Genomic DNA, 23,655 nt, shown 5'->3' with positions numbered 1-23,655 from the left:
ATGAGAGGAAATCATTATGGACATCATTTGTGAAAGTTCATAACAATAGGATCATGCCTTAAGAAAGAAAGAGACAGCCTTAACATACCTTGTTGCTTACTTATCCACTCAAAGTCTACCTTCTGAGCCTGCAAATCTACATCCAAGATGATTCATACAACAATCAGGCCCTAGGAACACTTTCACACTTACACTTAGCTAGTTAATTAGTTAACGGAATTCAGACAACATTTCCCCAATATTATCTACTCCAACCAATTCCAAAACAGCTCCCAAACATTAATAATAACAACAATAAGCTTACAAAAGTCCTTAAATGCTCCTTTTATTGCCCTTACAAAGAATATACATCAGACAACCCAAAGTATACCAATATACAATAACAATATACACTTCCTTTCTTTCCAATCAAGGATCATAATCTCATCAACACACCAACAACATTAGATACCATCCATATACATGGATATTAGCCCAACAACGCAACCACAACATCCTCAAAACAGTCCATAAACTCAACAACTACAACACAACACGTTATAACCTTTCCTCCATAACTATTTTCACTTTTAAGACTTGCTAAACCTTAAAATCAATTCAACATAAGAGATAGTATGAAGAACATACCTTATACTTGAAGAACTTTAGCCACACCAACTTTCTTTAAGACCAAGTTCCCCACGACATCAAGTAGAAGCAAGAACAATCACTTTTTATGAACTAGTTTAGTCTAATCTTGTTGAATTGTTGATCTACGAGGCTATAAGTGTTTGGGAGAAGTATATGGATGTTTCTAGAGCTCAAAAAAGAGTAAATGATTATAAAAGGGTAGGGGTGGGCGTTCGGTTGTTCGGTTCAGTTTTTTCAAAGTTCGGTTCGGTGTTTCGATTTCGGTTTTTTTAAAGTGGAAACCGAACACCGCACCGAATTAGTTCGGTTCGGTACGGTGTTTTGAAGTTCGGTTCGGTTCGGTTTCGGTTTTCTAATTCGGTTTTTTGGCATTGGTTAAGCAATAGTCACCCGTTACTAAATGATTCATGATCAAGTATCAACAGCAGCAGCCAGCAGCCGCATCATTTCCAAGCATATGGTGGACACAAAGTTTAAGATTGCGGCACTGAATTATCGCAAGAACTTGTTTTATATGAAGGGCTCTTTTTATGTTACTATGTAACAAGTGTATATGTAATTGTAATGCATTTTACAATGTTTTAACATGTCTTTCCTGGTCTGGAGCAAATATAGAAGTTCAGTAAAGATCGATGTGATTCAGTACACAATCGAAGGGTAGTATATATGTTTACTGGTAATTAATTCAATAAGTGTAATACATCTATGGTGGTGTAGTAGTATCATATTTACTACGTACTATGATTGTATAAATAAGGAGGGCCGTGGTAGCTACCTTTAATGGAATGAAATTAAAGAACGAACTTTATGTTTAATCGTCTTTTCTCTAATGGAATTAGTTTGTGATTTGTAAGTGCTAACAAAATATTTCCTTTTTGTGTGTAGGTATTTTGGATTTTTAAGTAAACTTTCCTTAAAAGTTTGCTTTAGGAACTTTCTTTGACATATGCACAGAGTCCTAATGAAATGGCAATTTTATTTTGAGTTGTCATTGGAAGATCGATTGCACTTAAAAAAAGGAGACATATATTGGAAGAGTAAATATTTGAAGGGATGATAAGGTATAGGGGAGGGTTTGGGAGTGAAATTATTAGATATGGAAACCAGCTTCGTCATCAATGTGGGCCTTTGCTGCTGCTATTGCTGTCTTATTTGCACAAATGACAGTTGAGAGCAGCAGCCAGCAGCCGCAGTAGCAGCAACCAGCAGCCGCAGCAGCAGCCAGCAGCAGTTGCAGCAGCTGCCCGCAACTGCAGCCAGCAACCAGCTTCTTATATTGTTGACTATATTACCAGATGCATTCTATTGCATTCAATTCTTTTGACGCAATGGCTGATTAGTTTGGAATAATTCCAAACTTCTTTCCATAACGAGGACTTTCCAGTCATAAAACTTCTTTCTCTTGTCTCGTTATGGAAAATAGAGAGGAGACAGAGGTCAAATGTGAGAAAAGAGAATTGCAATATTAAGACAAAGTCAGCAGATTGGAAATCAGGAGTACCACCATTTTTATGACTAACAAACTGCTGTCGTGTGCTCTGTTATTCCTAATGTCGACCAAGGTGCTAAGTTTCCAATTGTGGTATTGCACACAGCCACACACTATCAGCTGTTGAACATTTCTTTCGCGCTCTTTCCTTTTATTTTTCTGCTTAAGTTCTTTTCATTTTTGCTGCTGAACCAAGTGAGGCTTCTAGAGAGCAGGGTCAGTTGTAAGAACGAACATTAAGGTAAAGACGATGTTGACAAGTAACAAAGTTATTGCTAGCTTAGAACAATTGATACACTAACATACATAGGGTAGTAGGGAAATCTGGACTAAACATAGGCAGCATTTTAATTCCCTTCCCAGCAGCAGTAGCCGCCAGCAGCAGCAGCAGCCGCCAGCCAGTCCAGAAATAAAATCAGTACCTTATTAACAGAGGAAACCAGTAACAACATGCAGCAAAACAGCGCACACAGTATAAACGAGCAACACAAATAACATAAGTTTAAAACAAGTAGCATCCAAACAACACAAATTTCTTAAAATCTAGCTCCAAATACAAAACATTAGCTGCGAACTAAGTCTTAAATCCATCGTCTTAACACAATACTAGCAATCACAATTTGGTCCGAAATTCACCAAATTCAAAGCATAAGCTTAAATTTGAAGGCGAATTTGCCTCTCTTGTTGACGCTCAAGACATTTCTCAATATGCTTCAACAAGGAACTTGTGCCAGTCACTCTTGGATTATATTTAAGTATCATACCGCATGTCAAGCACCTTACTTTACGCCCTTCTTCATTGTCTTGAACTATCGCAAAGTATTCCCAAATATGTGAACGAGCTTTAGGAGGCATGGTTGAACTTGAACATGATAAGAAGTAAGATAAACCAAAAGTTAGAATATAACTTTCAAGATAAAAGAACAAAACTACAAAATAAAATATTGAACTTACCACTAGTAGCAAAAAATAGCAAATTGCAATCAAACATCAACAATGCAAGGATCTCTTCCACTATTTGCCATCTCTAAAGATAATTTAATCAAATATGTCATACAACATAAATAAGAATATGATTTTTGCACTAAAACACACAAAAATGAAAAATATATAAAACCTTACCAAGTTCAAGTTTCTCAAGATACTCCAAACTTTCTTCCACACTAACGGGTTTAGTCTCTTCTCTAAGCTAATCTTGAGAACAAATAAGAGATTGCACATATTTAGGAGTTAATGAACTTCTAAATGGATCAAGAATACGCCCACCGGTACTAAATGCACATTCCGATGCCACACTAGAATCCGGAATAGCCAATACATCACGAGCCAACTCTGAAAGAACGGGAAATCTAGGATCATTTACTTTCCACCAATCTAAGATCGAAAACTCAATACGTTCATCTTCAAGCTCTTGATATTCACTAATGTATCTATCCAACTCCGATTTAGCACCCGCACACCCAGAATCTTCTTTTTGTTTCTTCAAGTGAAGCTTAGCTCTCAAAGCTTTTTTTTTCACAGAGGTGTCAGAATTAAAAGATACATCAGATGAGCATTGAGATGAAGAAGATGTAGATGGAGATGATTTATGATGAAATTCTCTTGAATAATTTTTTAGATACTCTCCAAACAAAGATTTCATATAATCATACACTCATTTGCTTACTTTCTTTCCTACTTCCTCAGCAAATAGCTCTTCAAGCCCAAAGTTAACATACACAAACTTATTACGAGGATCCAACACGAAAGCAATAAAAATCATTTCGTTCATCTTTTCGGTATCCCCCCAATACTTTTTGAACTTTTGTCTCATTCGCTCAACCATTATACTTAAACTAACATCTTCACTTTCTAAACACACTTTCAAATGTACATCAAGCTCACATATATCCTCAATATGAACATTAGAAGTAACGTAATGTGAACCTGAAACCTTTACGGTGAGCTCATGAAATCTTTCAAGAAACTTTACCACATTCCTTACATTCGCTCAATCATCACATGCGACAGGACCTGCAACACTTCCATCTTCAAGAATATGACTAGAAAGATAATTATTAAAATTCTCATCAAAAAGATCAAACCTATCAAAGGCCTTCTCAAAGTGTTGTGCTGTATCCAACATCAAGTAGGTGGAATTCCACCTAGTAGGCACATCTAGCTCTAATGATTTAGAACATTCCACCTTTTGAACTTCACAACATTTCTTAAAGTGAGCTCCCCTTGCCGAAGATGATCTAACATACCTTACCATTTGCCTAACACGTTTGACAGAAGCATCAATTTCCTTCAAACCTTCTTGCACAATTAGATTAAGTATGTGGGCCATACATCTCACATGAAGATTCTTACCATCCATTATATTAGTGTCCCAATTATTTAACTGTTTAGACAATTCTCTAACTGTAACATCGTTGGAAGAAGCATTATCAACAGTAACAGTAAAAATTTGATCCAAGTTCCAATAAAGCAAACAATTGCCAATAGCCTCTTCCATATGCTCACCTTTATGACTAGTGATAGGGCAAAAATTCAATATTTTTTTATGCAAAACCCAATCTCTATCAATATAGTGAGCAGTCAAACACATGTAATTAATTATTTGCAACGATGTCCATGTGTCAGTGGTGAGGCAAATTTTTGCTTTTGCTTCTCTAAAAGACTTCTTCAAATCTAGTCTCAATTCATCGTAACGTCCATAACAATCCCATGTTACTGTTCTACGGGAAGGAACTTGAAATAAAGGTTGGGCTACTTGCATAAACTTCTTGAAGCCTTCTTTTTCTACAAAGCTAAATGGTATTTCATCTATAATTATCATCTCAAATAAAGCCCTCCTAATTAATTGTTGATCAAATTCCCAACGCGGCTCATGCTTATCCGTAGATGTAAAATGTATCTTTTTCTGAGTGCTAGTTTCAATCTTGGCTTTATATGGTAGGCACCTCAAAGCTATATGTTGTCTCAATCCCGTTGTTCCATTTACAGATGTATTAGCTGCATAAATATTTTTACAATGTCTACACTTTGCTTTAACAATACCATTTACAACGACCTTATCATAATGCTCCCAAACATCTGATCTAGATTTCATATTCTTTCTTTTCTTTGTTACCTGGTGCTCGGTGTCAAGTGAGTTGTCATTGCTATCATCTGTATTAGGTACGCTATTAGTTGAACCGGCCAAACTTAATCTAGTTTCATCCGCCATCTTTAAAAAATTAAAAAAAGAAACTATAAGATAAAGCTCTATAACAGTAGAGCATCAAATATGCAAGAAATTATCATAAGTCCTAACCCACTGATATCTGATAATTTAAGAAAATTTAACAAATCTAAAAAAATACCACAGCAAAATACCACAACAAATCTGAAAAAATACCATAGCATTTTTACAACTTAGATATTGACATACCCATTTCTCTATGATATATTGAGGGAATTTATTGAGATTACAAACTTGGGGAAATTGTCACTACCATCTTTTACAAGTTAAAACTTGGGGGAATTGAAATTTCGTCTGAATAAGAAATTAAGAATGTAAAGACACTGGTTTGTGGGAGCCTAAAAATGAGAAATTATAAGAAGGAAATAAAATTACCTTAAGTTTGTGGGAACAGAAATGCTGCCACGCTGGTTCACTGGTTGATTGTGGAAGAGCTGAAGCAGTCAATAGTTGTGGAAGAAGAGGAAATGGCGTGAAGCAGTGAAGACTGAAGAGGAAATGGCGTGAAGCAGTGAAGAGAGGAAATGACGTTAAAGCTGAAGCAGTGAAGTGAAGCACTGAAGCAGTGGACTAGGGTTGATTACTTGATTTACTGTGAAATGAATTTGGGCTTGGATAATTAATTTGAGCTTGGATAATGAATTTGGGCTTGGATATCTGTTTTTAAATTGTGATTCATGGAAGTAATTAACTAATTATGATATTGATATACATTATATATTGGTATAAAAAAATAATATATTATATTTTCGGTAAAACCGAAAAACCGGAAATCCGAAACCGAACACCGAACCGAACACCGAATTTGCTATGTAAAAAAACCGGAACCGAATCGAAACACCGAAAACCGAAAAACTGAATTCATTCGGTTCGGTTAGTTTCGGTTTTTTGGTATTTATACCCACCCCTATAAAAGGGGGATAACGGGGGTATTTATACCCTTTGAATGTCAGTTCCACCGAATTTCCAAGTGGGCCCGTGAAAAAGCCATCTGGCAACCTATCTTAAAACGCCCATAACTTTCTACTCCGATATCGTATCGACGAATGGTTTATTACATTGGAAACAAATGAACTTTAATTTACATAGGTTATACATTCCATAACTCCTCATATTCGAGGAGATACGCCTCCCTCAAGTTGGACTAGAATTTCCTGTCCAAATTTCTGCCAAGTTTTCTAAAATTTTTACAAACTTAATTTTTTCGATTCGTTTGATCCCGAAACCTTTAGACACTTGCTTAGCACTTGTTAAAAGTATTACTTAACCTTATAAGAGTTCCATGACCTCTCCGAGCTTACATTAGTTTGCTTACGACACAGACAATGTTAAAGTTTTCGAGGTGTAACAGCTTGAGTCGAGGGTCTATCAGAAACAACCTCTTTACCTCCCAAAGGTAGAGTTAAGGTTTGCGTACACTCTACCTTCCTCAGACTCCACTTGTGGGCTTACAATGAGTATGTTGTTGTTGAAAAATAGGGGACCCAGTAAAAGTTTATTGTTCAATTTATATTCTTTACAACTTAAGTAGTTTTTTATTTGTCCAAATTGGCTTTATTTCTATGTGCATAATTTGCATCAAAGGAAATATCTGTAGCTTGAAAAGAAAGGATATCATCTCAAGAAATCATATGAAAGGAAGCTAAAGTAAATTGACTATCTTGTCTAATGAAGAAATTGAGCTATTTTTTTTTTTAAAGGCTATCTTCTCTCTCTTTTCCCATGCAAACCCTAACCCTAACATAGTCACACATGGTGGAGCCAGTCACTGGCCAGCCGTCAACGGCGGCTGGACAGCTTGTTGATCCCTCTCTGTTATCTCAACTCGCACTTTTACCATCCACGAAAATACCCGACACCTTTTCTTCATCCTCGATTCCTCCTGCTATTCCATCCACTTCTTATGCACATGTGTTGAACGAGCCGGATGTTGCGTCCATTACAGAGTGTGATCCCATTCCACTGAAGAAGATCACATACATTAATGGGATTCCTTACGTAAAATGAACTTCAAGCGAAGTTACTAGAATGGAAGTGATTGAGAAATTACTATTGTCACGACCCATTTTAGCCTAGGTCATACGGGCACCTACCTTTCCCACCTCGGTAGGCGAACCCTTAACTCAACATTCACAATAATAGAAAATAGCGGAAAAAAGTAAAATAACGTAAGTCTCACAATATAATATAATGTTAACAACTGCGGAAGTAAATGAAATCTACCCCAGTATCTGGTCTGGTCATATAAGAGCATCTAAATTTGAATACTAAAGGTCTGAATAATAATACATAAGTAGTCTTAAATCATGTGTCTTAATGGAAAGCAAGACATAAGTAATAGAAGAGTCTCTAAGGTCAGCGGATGCCATGCTCACCCTGGAAAACTCAAGTGGAAGAAAATTACATCCGACTTGATACTCTGCAGTCATAGAAAAATGCAGCAAGTGTAGGTCAATACAAACAACAGTACTGGTAGGCATCATCGGCTGACCAAGCTATTACACCTCGAAAAATCTTCCGTTGGTATGTAAGTGAAAGAACTAGTGAGGAGCAAGAGTATACGATATTTCCATGAGTAAGAAATGACATTTAATGCCCGTAAGCGAGATTTCAAAGGCATCCGATGTTAGACGAGAAAGTTGGCTAAGATAAGGCAAGACATACGATAGGTGTCGGAAAGGAAATAAGAGTAACGAGTTAATGAGGACTTAATGATGTCTTGGAGAAGAGTGAAAACATCCCGTAGATTGGTATTAAGGTGTTGAACAAGTGTTAAGAAGGTTCCATAAGGATTGGAGATCAAACGAATCGACGAAACGAACTTCAGAACCGCTGGGGATTATACGGCCAAACATACTGGCCGTATAAATTATACGGTCCGTATGTTTGGGACCGTATAATCAGCCCAGAAAGGCAAAAAATTCTGGACCAAACATACGGCCAGACATAAGGCCCGCATAAATTATACGGACCGTATGTTGGTCCGTATATATGGTCGGGACAGTTTTGGATCAATAAATGAAGGGGGAAGTCTTATTTCATTTCACTTCTACATCACACCCCTTCTCTCTAAAACATCCCTCTACATTTATTCCACAAGAATTCAAGGATATTTGGTGATCAACAACATTAACCAAGTGAATCAAGTGTAAGAAAACCATCCAAGATCATTCAAAGTCAAGAAATCCCAATGGAGGTAAACTAGGGTTTTGCTCAGGTGGAGTATTATCAACTAAGGATCGTTCCTACAACATCTAAGGTAAGATTTATGATATTTCTATGTTGTTTAAGGTATTTAAGAGTTGAAATACTTGGGTTGTAGAAGAGTATAGAAAAATGGGTCATGAATATGTAATAGTGCCAATTTGAGAAATAGTTTGAATTGAATTACGATTCTTGATGTATTGTGATGTAACTATGTTATTAATGACGTTGAGAAACATGGGATACGCAAATGTATGTGAGTGGACATAGTCGTGTGTATTATGACCATGGATATGGGTGAATGAAGTAAATTGAGAAATATGGATGATATGAATTAATAATGCCTATTGTTATGGTATTGTGAATTCATTATTGACGTTTGGGAGTTGATATACGTTATAGAGGAATGTCGTATAAATAAAGCAGATGCTGTCCGATTGTTTTCTATTTTTAGTCATATATGCTAGCTATCGATTCTAATGATAGTATGACTTTAATGAAGGTAGAAATACGATCGTTGAAGGAGAACGTGCAAGTGTAGAATAGTTCAACGGAAAAGGTATGTAAGGCTAACCCTTATTTCATAAGGCATGATTCTGTCACGACCCGACTCGAGGCCGCGACGAGCACCCGGTGCTAACCCACCCGAGCACCCTCTTAGCTTACTCTTATACTTACATCTAGGTGATCCACATAATTATACATGCATTTCCATTCATTCGTCAACTAGTCCCATATGGACAACCGCACATTTATATCATCATAGGCATTTATTCCACGTCAATATACATGGGCCAACGTGGCCGACAAAATGATATACAAAACATAGGCCGACAAGGCCAAACACATCTACCCACACACACACATGTCTACGAGCCTCTAGGAGTATAACATATCACATTAGCGGGACAGGACCCCGCTATGCCCATAATTATATACACAAAAGAATGAGTACCCAAAAGATATGGCTCCGAGGGAAATGGAGCTCTCTATGAAATCTCTGAATAGGCAGCTAAGGATCAAATCTATCTCCCTGTGCACCTGCGGGCATGACGCAGCGTCCACAAACAAAAGGACGTCAGTACGAAGAATGTACTGAGTATGTAAAGCATGATCAACATCAATATAGAAGCATAATAGATATCATATGAAGATAGCATAGGAGGGGAGACAGTAATATCATCATCATGTCGCTTATTCGTATCCCTATACATAGTCTTTTCACATTCATATTCATATTATATACATAGTCATTTCATATACATAGCATTTACATAGCATACCCGACCTCATAGGATCGGTGTCTTATACATACTTGGCCAACCAAGGCTCAAGGTCATACGTACATGGCCCTACCAAGGCATCAGGGTTATCCGTACCTTCTGCAGAAGTGCGCGCGCGTTAAGTAATCATATACATGCTTTATACATAGTTATATACATATAGTCTTACCCGGCATCATAAGCTCGGGGTCTTATCATAGCCCTTCATAGGCACACATAAGCATATATCATAGCTCGTAAGCATCTCTAGTCTCATTTTACTCTCATCATCATTACTATCCTCATCATTATTGTTACATTTACATTATGGACTTACTCGTCATACGAGGAACGTAGTATAATCATAGTACATATTAAGGGACGTGAGCTTATGAGCTCGGAATGTCAACCATGTGAAGACAACATACTCATATAGAGGAATTTAGGAGTTTGGCCAAGAACCATGCCTTATGAAAGAAGGGTTAGCCTTACATACCTTTTCGTCGAACTATTCTACACTTGCACGTTCCCTTCCAATGCTAGCGTTTATACCTTCATTAATATCATAACAATGGCCATTAGTCATTCACATTATCCACATTATCTAGATTCCTCATTTTGCCTCTAATTCACCCACATTCATGATCATAACACCCATCTTCGTCCATTCATCTAAAGTGTTTAGTTCATGATCTTAATACCATTTATAACACATTCATATCACAACACAACAACATTCATATCTCAATTCAAACTATTTCTCAAAATGTCACTATTCATCATACATGACCTAGTTGACCATATTTTCTACAATCCATGTATTTTAATTCTCCAATACCTTAAACATCTTGTAAAAATCATGAATCTTACCTTAGAAGTTGTAGGAACAAACTTTGGTTGATAATACTCCTTTTTGAGCAAAACCCTAGTTTTTCTCCATTTGGATTTCTTGACTTGGATGATCCTTGATGATTCCCTTATCCTTGATTCACTTGTCTTAATGTTATGGATGACTTATAATCCTTGAAAAATCATATAATAAATGTAGAGAGAAGTTCTAGAGAGAAGTGGTGTAATGTTGTAATGAAATAAAATAAGTCTTGATCCTCATATTTAATGAATTGGAAAATCTGTGCTGGGTGAACAGTGGTTGTCCATGGAGGTTTACGGTCCGTATTTCAGTTTACGGACCGTCCCTCGTGGTCGTTTTTAAGCTTAAGCAGGACCAGAAACTTTGGCCTGCATGCATGGTGATTTACGACCATGGTTTACGGGCCGTAAATCACTTTACGGTCCGTCCACCAGGTCGTATTTTAGCCATTTCCTCAGCTGGCAGAAAGTTGAAGTTGGACATGCCAATTTACGACGTCAAGTTTACGGACCGTATTGCACTTTACGGTCCGTATTTTGCACTATACGACCACTGGGCAGTTTTGCCAACTTTCAATTTTTTTCTCATTTCTCGACTTTTCATTCTAATCGTTCTCGTCCATTTACGCACCTTGATCATGAAACATTATACACTAACACTCCTCGCACACATCATTAGTCCATTTACTTGCGTACCAACGGAAAATTTCCGAGGTGTAACATTCTACCCCCTTAGGAACATTCGTCCTCGAATGTTAAAGGCTTGGGGAATTCTATAAACATTTCGCCATAGTTTCCTCTGTAATGTGGCACTACCACCCTGTCACAACAACCCACAATAACAATGCCTCTCAGGGCAATAATACAACAACACTAGAATTTTTGGCCACACACGACCTGAATGTATAAAAGTGAAAACATGCATACCTTATGATTTTGACGTCTCATCTTGGACTTCTTCCAAGGGCCGAAATAAATGTGGGTATTTGGATCGCATATTCTCTTCCGCTTCCCATGTCATTTCCTCTCGATTGTTATTTCTCCACAGAACTTTAATTGAGGCCACTTCTTTGTTTCTAAGCCTCCGTACTTGCCTATCTAATATGGCAATGGGTATTTCATCGTAAGTTAACTTTTCTGTCACTTGAATATCATTCACTGGGACGATCCTCGTAGGATCTCCAACACACTTCCGAAGCATCGAGACATGAAATACTGGATGGACTGACTCCAAATCTGGAGGTAGATCTAGCTCATAGGCCACTTTGCCTATTTTGCGTATACTCTCATAGGGTCCGATATACCGGGGACCGAGCTTCCCCTTTTTGCCAAATCTCATAACGCCTTTCATTGGCGACACTTTCAAGAATACCCAATCCTTAACTTGGAACTCTAAGTCCCTTCGACGATTGTCTGCATAGGACTTCTGGCGACTTTGAGCTGCTAACAATCGATCTTGTATAAGCTTGACTTTCTCTATTGCTTGCTGGACCAAATCTGGCCCTATCAACTTGGCTTCTCCGATTTCAAACCACCCAATTGGGGATCTACACTTTCGCCCATATAGAGCTTCATACGGTGCCATTTGAATGCTAGAATGGTAACTGTTATTGTAAGCAAACTCAATGAGTGGAAAATGGTCATCCCAATTTCCTCCAAAATCTATCATACATGCCCGTAACATATCTTCAAGAGTCTGAATAGTACGTTCAGCTTGCCCATCAGTCTGGGGGTGAAATGTCGTGCTAAGGCGCACTTGGGTCCCTAAACCTTCTTGGAAAGACCCCCAAAACTTGGCTGTAAACTGAGTTCCTCTATCGGATATAGTAGATACCGGAACGCCATGGAGTCTCACTATCTCTTTAAGATAAAGCTTGGCATAATCTTCCGCCACATAGGTCGTCCTGACCGGTAAGAAATGAGCTGACTTTGTGAGTCTATCCACAATCACCCATATGGAATCATACTTACGTCGAGAACGGGGTAACCCTGTAATGAAATCCATTTTAATCACTTCCCACTTCCAAGTTGGGATTTCTATAGCTTGCACTAAGCCACCCGGCTTTTGGTGTTCTATCTTCACTTGTTGGCAATTAGGACACTGAGCTACGAATTCTGCTACGTCTTTCTTCATCCCATTCCACCAATATATAGTCTTAAGATCATGATACATTTTCGTCGCTCCGGGGTGAACGGAGTAACGGGAACAATGTGCTTCTCTCAAAATCTGATGGCGTAGATCTGCCACATCGGGAACACATAACCTGCCTCGACATCGGAGAACTCCGTCTTCCGAAATGTCAAATGATGACTCCTCCTTCTGAGGGAGTGTATCCCTGTACTGCATTAGCATGGAATCCTCATATTGTCGCTCTTTTATTTCCGCTACCAGCGATGAAACTGCTGAATTCTGAATAGTAGCTCCGCTGCTACCTGAGTCCACCACTCGGACTCCTAGGCTAGCTAACTGCTGAAGATCACGGGCCATCTCTTTCTTTTCTAGTCGTACATCAATTAGACTTCCCATCGACCTACGGCTAAGAGCATCAGCCACAACATTTGCCTTTCCGGGGTGGTACAGGATTTCAGCATCATAGTCTTTTAGCAACTCTAGCCATCGTCGTTGCCGTAAATTCAACTCTCTCTGCTTGAAGATGTACTGAAGACTCTTATGATCTGTATAAATATCCACGTGGACACCATATAAGTAATGTCTCCATATCTTTAAAGCATGGACCACCGCGGCCAATTCTAAGTCATGGGTGGGATAATTCTGCTCATGTTTCCGTAATTGTCTAGAAGCATACGCAATCACCTTACCATTTTGCATCAATACACAGCCTAGCCCGACGCCTGAAGCATCACAATAAATAACATATCCTTCCAATCCCTCTGGAAGTGTCAAGACTGGGGCTGAAGTCAGTCGGTCTTTCAACTCTTGGAAACTACGCTCGCAAGCATCTGTCCATTGAAACTTAGCTGACTTCTGAGTCAACTTGGTGAGCGGTGCTGAAATAGAAGAGAAACCCTCAACAAACCTTCTGTAATAACCTGCTAAGCCCAAAAAGCTACGAACCTCCGTAGGGGTCGTGGGCCTTGGCCAAGTCTTCACTGCCTCAATATTTTGGCTATCCACTCGAATACCGTCAGCTGCAACAATGTGGCCTAGAAATGCCACTGAGTTCAACCAAAACTAGCATTTGGAAAACTTCGCGAATAACTCTCGGGCTCGAAGAACTCCAAGGACAATTCGCAAATGATCCACATGCTCTGCCTTGGATCTAGAATACACCAGGATATCATCGATGAATACAATCACCAATCGATCCAGAAAAGGCCTGAATACATTGTTCAATAAGTCCATAAACGCTGCCGGTGCATTAGTTAGCCCAAACGACATTACTCGGAACTCGAAATGGCCATATCTTGTTCTGAAAGCTGTCTTAGGGATATCTTTCTCCCTAACTCTTACTTGGTGATACCCGGACCTCAAATCAATCTTTGAAAACCATTTGGCACCTTGCAATTGATAAAATAAATCATCAATCCTCGGGAGGGGATACTTGTTCTTAATTGTCACTTTATACAATTGCCGATAATCAATGCACATTCTCAAAGAGCCATCCTTCTTTCGGACGAACAATACGGGTACTCCCCACGGGGATGAACTAGGCCTAATGAAGCCTTTTTCAAGCAAGTCTTTTAATTGCTCCTTCAACTCTTTCAACTATGCGGGTGCCATCCTATAGGGAGGAATAGATATGGGTTTAGTGTCTGGCAACACATCAATCGCAAAATCGATCTCTCGCTCGGGAGGAAGGCCTGGAAGCTCTTCCGGGAACACATCCGGAAATTCGTTCACTACCAAAACTGACTGAAGAGTCGGCGACTCAGCTTCTACATCTTGAACTCGCATTAGGTGATAAATACACCCTTTCGTGATCAGCTTCCTTGCCTTTAGATAGGAAATAAACCTACCTTTTGGTGATGCCGCATTTCCTTTCCATTCTAAGACTGGTTCTCCCGGAAACTGGAAACGAACCATCTTTATTCGGCAATCGACATTGGCATAACAAGAAGCCAACCAATCCATGCCCATAATAACGTCAAAATCTACCATTTCTAGCTCATGCAAATCAATCATGGTACGACGATCATAAATCACAATCACACAATTCCTATATACCCGGCTAGCTATTACCGATTCACCCACGGGTGTAGACACCTTAAAAGGTTTGATAGACTCCGGCTCAATTATAAATCGAGCCGCAATATATGGAGTAACATATGATAATGTGGAGCCCGGATCAATCAAAGCATATACATCATGAGAGAATACCGATAATATACCTGTGACCACATCAAGAGAAGACTCAAGATCTTGGCGTCCAGCCAAAGCATAAATACGGTGCTGAGGACCGCTAGTACTGGGAGCTCTGCCTCTACCCCTACCATGGCCGACTGGCGCATGTGAACCTGGCCGCGTAGGGCGTACAGATACCGAAGATCCGGCTACCGACCCTGATGGCTGGGTCCTACCTCTACCCTGTACTGAGGGGAAATCATGCATAATATGGCCTGGCCGACCACAAGAATAGCAAGCGTCTGAACCTGACTGGCACTGACCCCAATGCAACTTTCCACACTGAGAACATCGTGGTATGGGTGGCCTTAGCTGGCCTCAGTCACCTCTAAACTGAGACCCCGAATAGCCCTGACTCGGCTCGGAACGAGTAGATCTGTCAGATCTCTGCCCCGTGACCTGTGGAGGTGTACTGGTCATAGAATAGCCTGAATGGCTGGGAAACTGCTGTCTGTGTCCGCCCCTGGACTTGCCCCTCGAACGCGAAGGTCTGGCCCTCTTGTTATGGCCCCTATCCTACTCACGTTCATTTCTCCGCTGCTGTAGGTGTTCCTCTAAATCCTGAGCATGTGCCTGAATGCGTGCAATATCCATGCCATCCTGAAGGGACGCAGTTAAGCATTTATCCATCAAGTGTGGCCCTAGGCCTTTCACAAACCGGTGCAACCGATCGCCCATATCCGCTACCATGGCCGAAGCATACCTAGCCAAGGAATTGAAGCGGAGACTATACTCTGTAGCACTCATGCTACCTTGCCTCAAATTCAAGAATTTATCGGCCCTAGCTCGCCGAACTTCCGGAGGCATATAATGACGGAGAAAAGCATCAACAAACTCTTGCCATACCGGTGGAGGTGCATTGGCTCCCCGCGAAGCCATCCAAACCGTATACCACTGGATTGAGACATCCCTCAATCTATATGACGCTAGCTCCACCGATTTGGTTTCTGAAGCATGTATCAACCGGAGCGTCCTTAGCATACCATCAATAAAGTCCTGGGGATCCTCCTCCAGTTTCGACCCAAAGAATTCTGGGGGTTTCAAAGCAATGAAGTCACGGGCCCTTGCACTAACAGTCCGGTCACCTTGCCCTGCGCTTGGCCTCTGAGTCTGGGCCACAACCAACTGAGTCAACAAATTAATGGCCTCTCTCACGTCTTGGCCCGAAGCATTCGGTGGAGGAGCTGGAGCTGGGGCTGAGGCTCCTACGTGCTCCTCAGCACTGTCTGGGAGGACTGAGATTGAGCCGCACTCTGGGACTCATCTTCCTCTACTACCGGTGGCGGTGCTCTTTCAGCCCGCTTTTCTGCCACCGTCTTGCCCTTTTGGGCTGCTGTAGCCTTTTTCTTTTTAGGCATCTCTGAAATACACAACACACGACTTAGGAAATAGAATTTCTTACATCATAGCTCTATCGCACGATTCTTATGAAGAAAGAAGGTCATATATTCCTAAAATGTCCGCAGCTTCTCGTTTATAAGTGTGACGCGCAATACACCCATAACCAAAACTCTACTAGACACGGCTCGTAGACACATCCTAGGACTGAACTGCTCTGATACTACTTTTGTCACGACCCGACTCGGGGCCGCGATGAGCACCCGGTGCTAACCCACCCGAGCACCCTCTTAGCTTACTCTTATACTTACATCTAGGTGATTCACATAATTATACATACATTTCCATTCATTCGTCAACTAGTCCCATATGGACACCCGCACATTTATATCATCATAGGCATTTATGCCACGTCAATATACATGGGCCAATGTGGCCGACAAAATGATATATAAAACATAGGCCGACAAGGCCAAACACATCTACCCACACACACACATGTCTACGAGCCTCTAGGAGTATAACATATCACATTAGCGGGACAGGACCCCGCTATGCCCATAATTATATACACAAAAGAATGAGTACCCAAAAGATATGGCTCCGAGGGAAATGGAGCTCTCTATGAAATCTCTGAATAGGCAGCTAAGGATCAAATCTGTCTCCCTGTGCACCTGCGGGCATGACGCAGCGTCCACAAACAAAAGGACGTCAGTACGAAGAATGTACTGAGTATGTAAAGAATGATCATCATTCAATATAGAAGCATAATAGATATCATATGAAGATAGCATAGGAGGGGAGACAGTAATATCATCATCATGTCGCTTATTTGTATCCCTATACATAGTCTTTTCACATTCATATTCATATTATATACATAGTCATTTCATATACATAGCATTTACATAGCATACCCGACCTCATAGGATCGGTGTCTTATACATACTTGGCCAACCAAGGCTCAAGGTCATACGTACCTGGCCCTACCAAGGCATCAGGGTTATCCGTACCTTCTGCAGAAGTGCGCGCGCGTTAAGTAATCATATACATGCTTTATACATAGTTATATACATATAGTCTTACCCGGCATCATAAGCTCGGGGTCTTATCATAGCCCTTCATAGGCACACATACACATATATCATAGCTCGTAAGCATCTCTAGTCTCATTTTACTCTCATCATCATTACTATCCTCATCATTATTGTTACATTTACATTATGGACTTAGTCGTCATATGAGGAACGTAGTATAATCATAGTACATATTAAGGGTCGTGAGCTTATGAGCTCGGAATGTCAACCATGTGAAGACAACATACTCATATAGAGGAATTTAGGAGTTTGGCCAAGAACCATGCCTTATGAAAGAAGGGTTAGCCTTACATACCTTTCCGTCGAACTATTCTACACTTGCACGTTCCCTTCCAATGCTAGCATTTATACCTTCATTAATATCATAACAATGGCCATTAGTCATTCACATTATCCACATTATCTAGATTCCTCAATTTGCCTCTAATTCACCCACATTCATGGTCATAACACCCATCTTCGTCCATTCGTCTAAAGTGTTTAGTTCATGATCTTAATACCATTTATAACACATTCATATCACAACACAACAACATTCATAGCTCAATTCAAACTATTTCTCAAAATGTCACTATTCATCATACATGACCTAGTTGACCACATTTTCTACAATCCATGTATTTTAATTCTCCAATACCTTAAACATCTTGTAAAAATCATGAATCTTACCTTAGAAGTTGTAGGAACAAGCTTTGGTTGATAATACTCCTTTTTGAGCAAAACCCTAGTTTTTCTCCATTTGGATTTCTTGACTTGGATGATCCTTGATGATTCCCTTATCCTTGATTCACTTGTCTTAATGTTATGGATGACTTATAATCCTTGAAAACTCATATAATAAATGTAGAGAGAAGTTCTAGAGAGAAGTGGTGTAATGTTGTAATGAAATAAAATAAGTCTTGATCCTCATATTTAATGAATTGGAAAATCTGTGCTGGGTGAACAGTGGTTGTCCATGGAGGTTTACGGTCCGTATTTCAGTTTACGGACCATCCCTCGTGGTAGTTTTTAAGCTTAAGCAGGACCAGAAACTTTGGCCTGCATGCATGGTGATTTACGACCATGGTTTACGACCCGTAAATCACTTTACGGTGGTCCGTCCACCAGGTCGTATTTTAGCCATTTTCTCAGCTGGCAGAAAGTTGAAGTTGGACATGCCAATTTACGACGTCAAGTTTACGGACCGTATTGCACTTTACGGTCCGTATTTTGCACTATACGACCACTGGGCAGTTTTGCCAACTTTCAATTTTTTTCTCATTTCTCGACTTTTCATTCTAATCGTTCTCGTCCATTTACGCACCTTGATCATGAAACATTATACACTAACACTCCTCGCACACATCATTAGTCCATTTACTTGCGTACCAACGGAAAATTTCCGAGGTGTAACAGATTCTTTGGCCAAACACCTATATCTCTATAAGCATATGATGTCCTCCAAACGACTTGATCTTCCGAGCTATTACGCTCACGATTTTTGAATACGCTACGATTGTATTAAGCTTCTTATATGACGAGTAAGCCTATAGAGATAGATGTAATGAATGATGATAATAGTGATAATGACATAGATGACGACTATAATGGTAATAGCGACGACGATAACGACGGCGATGAGGATAGTGATGAAAGTAGTAAAGATGCTTATGAGCTATATGTATGTGCGCCATGTATGGCTACTATGAAACACCGAGCTTACATTTTCGGGTAGTATATGTATAGATGTATATGTATGTATGTTTACGTAACGTGCGCACACCACTGCAGTTAGGTACGGACAACACTGAGCCTTGGTAGGGCCAGGTACGTGTAACACTGAGCCTTGGTTGGCCAGGTATGTATGATAACCGAGCCTATATATGGTCGAGTACGTGAAACACCGAACCTACATGGTCGGGTATGTTATATAAACGCTATGTATATGATAGATACGAATATGAATAAGTATATGTATATGAGACACCGCACCTGCATGGACGGGTATGCTAGATAAATGCTATGTATATGATATGATTATGTATATGATGTGATTCGTATATGATACGAGTACTAATATGGAACGGATACGACTATGGATACGAATATTGATGTATGAGCACAAATACACATTAGAATGGAAAGTTTCTATGAAAGGCAAGTAAGTGCCCATGACGATGATATCACCATCTCCCATCTTGTGCTATTTCTCATGTTGTTCATTATGCTTCTATATTGATATTGATTATGCTTTACATACTCAGTACATTCTTCGTACTGACGTCCTTTTGTTTGTGGACGCTGCGTCATGCCCGCAGGTGCACAGGGAGACAGGCTTGTTCCATAGCTGCTTCCTCAGAGACTACATAGCAGAGCTCCATTTCATTTGGAGCCATAGCTTTTAGGTACTTATTCTTTTGTGTACATAGCTATGGGCTTAGCGGGGTCCTATCCCGCTCACGTGATATGTTTTACTCTTCTTAGAGGCTCGTAGACATGTGTATATGGTTAGATATGTCTGGCCTTGTCGGCCTATATTTTGTACATCATTTTGACAGCCCCGTCGGCTCATATACATTGATGTGGCATAGATGCCAATGACGATATAAAGGCATTGTTGTCCAATGGGACTAGTATGATCAATGAGTAGAAATGTAAGTTTAATTATGTGGCTCACCTAGATTTAAGTGTAAGTGTAAGCCAAGGGGTGCCCGGGCATGATTCTTATGGAGTGCCTGTAAAGAGAAAGGCTACAGCAACCCAAAAGGGCAAGACGGTGGCAGAAAAGCGGACTGAAAGAGCACCGCCACCGGTAGTAGAGGAAAGTGAGTCCCAAAGTGCGGCTCAGTCTCAGTCTTCCCATTCAGTACCTATATTAGAGAAGCGTGAGGGAGCCTGAGCCCCAGCTTCAGCACCTCCAGCTCCTCCACCGAATGCTTCAGGCCATGATGTGAAAGGGCCATACATTTGCTTACTCAGTTGGTTGCTGCTCAGACTCAGCGGCAAAGTGCAGGGCAAGGTGACAGGGCTGTTAGTGCAAGGGCCCGTGACTTTATTACTTTGAACCCTCCGGAATTCGTTGGGTCAAAGCCGGAGGAGGACCCTCAAGATTTTATTGATGGTATGTTGAGGACGCTTCGTTTGATACATGCTTCGGACACCGAATCGGTGGATTTAGCTTCGTATAGATTGAGAGATGTATCGATCCAATGGTACACGGTTTGGATGGATTCACGGGGAGCGAACGCACCTCCCTCGGTATGTCAAGAGTTTGTTGATGCTTTCTCTGACATTACATGCCTCCAGAAGTTCGGCAAGCTAGGGCCGACAAATTCCTAAACTTAAGGCAAGGTAGCATGAGTGCTCTTGAGTATAGTCTCTGCTTTAATTCTTTGGCTAGGTATGCTTCAGCCATGGTAGCGGATATGGGTGACCGGGTACACCGATTTGTTAAAGGCCTAGGGCCGCATTTGATGGATAGGTGTTTGACTGCGTCCCTTCAGGACAATATAGATATTGCACGCATTCAGGCTCATGCTCAGAACTTAGAAGAAAGCCTACAGCAGCAAAGAAGCGAACGCGAGCATGATAGGGGACATGGCAAGAGGGCCAGATCTTCGGTTCTGATGGGTGAGTTCAGAGGTGGGCACAGGCAACAGTTTCCGAAGCACTTGGGATATTCTATGACTAGTGCACCTCCACGGTTTCCAGGCCAGAGATTCGATAGATCTACTCGTTTTGGGCCGATTCAGAGTTTTTCAGGGTCCCAGTTCTGAGGTGATTCGGGTCAGGCAAGGCCACCCGTACCACAATGTTCCCAGTGTGAGAAGTTTCATTGGGGTCAATGCCGATTGGGTTCAGAGGGTTGCTATTCATGTGGTCAGCCGGGCCATATTATGCGTGATTGCCCTTCGATCCAGGTAGAGGTAGGACCTAGCCTTCAGGGTCAGTAGCCGGATCTTCATCTTCTATGCGCCCTATGGGGACAGGTTCACATGCGCCAGTCGGCCATGGTAGAGGCAGAGGGAGAGTCCCCAGTTCCAGCGGTCCTCAGCACCGTGTTTATGCTTTGGCTGGACGCCAAGATCTTGAGTCTTCTCCTGACGTGGTTACAGGTATATTATCGGTACTCTCTCATGATGTATATGCTTTGATTGATCCGGGCTCCACACTGTCGTATGTTACTGCATATATTGCGGGTCGATTTAGAGTCGAACCGGAGTCGATCAAACCTTTTGAGGTGTCTACACCCGTGGGTGAATCGGTAATAGCTAGCCGAGTATATAGAAATTGTGTAATTGTGATTTGTGATCGCCGTACCGTGATTGACTTGCATGAGTTAGAAATGGTGGATTTTGATGTTATTATGGGCATGGATTGGTTGGCTTCTTGCTACGCCAACGTTGATTGTAGAATGAAAATGGTTCGTTTCCAATTTCCGGGAGAACCAGTTTTAGAATGGAAAGGGAATACGGCGTCACTGAAAGGTAGGTTTATTTTCTATCTAAAGGCAAGGAAGATGATCACAAAGGGATGTATCTATCATCTAGTTCGGGTTCAAGATGTAGAAGCTGAATCGCCGACTCTTCAGTCTGTTCCCGTAGTAAATGAATATTCGGATGTGTTCCCGGAAGAGCTTTCAGGCCTTCCTCCCGAGCGCGAGATTGACTTTGCCATTGATGTATTGCCAGGCACTAAGCCTATATCTATTCCTCCTTATAGAATGGCTCCCGCAGAATTGAAAGAGTTGAAGGAGCAATTGAAGGACTTACTTGATAAAGGCTTCATTAGTCCTAGTTCATCCCCGTGGGGAGCACCCGTATTGTTTGTCCGAAAGAAGGATGGCTCCTTGAGAATGTGCATTGATTATCGGCAATTGAATAAGGTGATGATTAAGAACAAGTATCCTCTTCCTAGGATTGATGACTTATTTGATCAATTGCAAGGTGCCAAATGGTTTTCAAATATTGATTTGAGGTCCGGGTATCATCAAGTGAGAGTTAGGGAGAAAGATATCCCTAAGACAGCCTTCAGAACAAGATATGGTCATTTTGAGTTCCGGGTAATGTCATTTGGGCTAACTAATGCACCGGCGGTATTTATGGATTTGATGAACAATGTGTTCAGGCCCTTCCTGTATTTATTTGTTATCGTATTTATTGACGATATCTTGGTGTATTCTAGATCCGAGGCAGAACATTCAGATCATTTGCGTACTGTCCTTGGAGTTCTTCGAACTCGAGAGTTGTTTGCAAAGTTTTCCAAATGTGAGTTTTGGTTGAACTCGGTGACATTTCTGGGACATATTGTTGCAGCCGATGGTATTCGAGTGGATAGTCAAAAGATTGAGGCCGTGAAGACTTGGCCAAGGTCCACGACTCCTACGGAGGTTCGTAGCTTTTTGGGCTTAGCAGGTTATTATAGGAGATTTATTGAAGGTTTTTCTTCTATTTCTGCACCACTCACAAAGTTGACCCAGAAATCAGCGAAGTTTCCATGGACAGATCCTTGTGAACGTAGCTTCCAAGAGTTGAAAGGTAGATTGACTTCTGCCCCAGTCTTGACACTTCCAGAGGGATTGGCAGGATATGTTGTTTATTGCGATGCTTCAGGTGTTGGGCTAGGCTGTGTGTTGATGCAACACGGCAAGGTGATTGCGTATGCTTCAAGGCAATTACGGAAACATGAGCAGAATTATCCAACCCTTGATCTAGAATTGGCCGCAGTGGTTCATGCACTAAAGATATGGAGACATTATTTATATGGTGTCCATGTGGACATTTATACAGATCATAAGAGTCTTCAATACATCTTCAAGAAGAAAGAATTAAATTTGCGGCAACGACGGTGGTTGGAATTGCTAAAAGATTATGATGTGAATATCTTGTATCACCCCGGAAAGGCAAATATTGTGGCTGATGCTCTTAGCCGCAGATCGATGGGAAGTTTATGTGATGTACTACCAGAGAAGAGAGAAATGGCCCGTGAGCTCAAACAACTAGCTAGCCTAGGAGTTCGAGTGGTGGACTCGGGCAGCAGGGGAATTACTATTTAGAATTCAGCAATCTCGTCGCTAGTAGCAGAAGTGAAAGAGCGGCAATACGAAGATCCCATGCTAATGCAGTACAGAGATACACTCCCCCAGAAAGAGGATTCATCATTTGATATTTCAGGAGACGGAGTTCTCCGATGTAGAG

At 40.8% G+C, this 23,655-nt stretch overlaps 1 protein-coding gene across 1 annotated transcript; it reads right to left on the bottom strand.

Moving 5' to 3' along the window:
• Positions 1 to 3,773: 3,773 nt before the first annotated feature.
• On the bottom strand, positions 3,774 to 20,425 carry LOC132601362 (zinc finger BED domain-containing protein RICESLEEPER 1-like). The gene is made up of 4 exons (XM_060314457.1): positions 20,329 to 20,425; positions 5,721 to 5,902; positions 4,133 to 5,330; positions 3,774 to 4,045 (listed from the first exon to the last, which is right to left on the bottom strand). The coding sequence occupies exons 1-4, from the start codon at positions 20,423 to 20,425 to the stop codon at positions 3,774 to 3,776; spliced, it is 1,749 nt and encodes a 582-aa protein (XP_060170440.1).
• Positions 20,426 to 23,655: the final 3,230 nt, after the last annotated feature.

This window comes from Lycium barbarum, chromosome 7 (genome assembly GCF_019175385.1).
Source record: "Lycium barbarum isolate Lr01 chromosome 7, ASM1917538v2, whole genome shotgun sequence".
Taxonomy (NCBI): Eukaryota; Viridiplantae; Streptophyta; class Magnoliopsida; order Solanales; family Solanaceae; genus Lycium; species Lycium barbarum.
This window is presented reverse-complemented; position numbering and strand designations above follow the sequence as displayed.

What these genes read in the sequence shown, in the direction of transcription:
- LOC132601362 (XM_060314457.1), bottom strand. Translation starts at nt 20,425, where the DNA reads ATGTATGGCCCTTTCACATCATGGCCTGAAGCATTCGGTGGAGGAGCT. An exon ending in CTCACGCTTCTCTAATATAG is followed by an intron (nt 5,903 to 20,328) that starts GTACTGAATGGG and finishes CCACTGCTTCAG; the next exon opens with TGCTTCACTTCACTGCTTCA. An exon ending in TGAAGATGGAAGTGTTGCAG is followed by an intron (nt 4,046 to 4,132) that starts GTCCTGTCGCAT and finishes TAAAGGTTTCAG; the next exon opens with GTTCACATTACGTTACTTCT.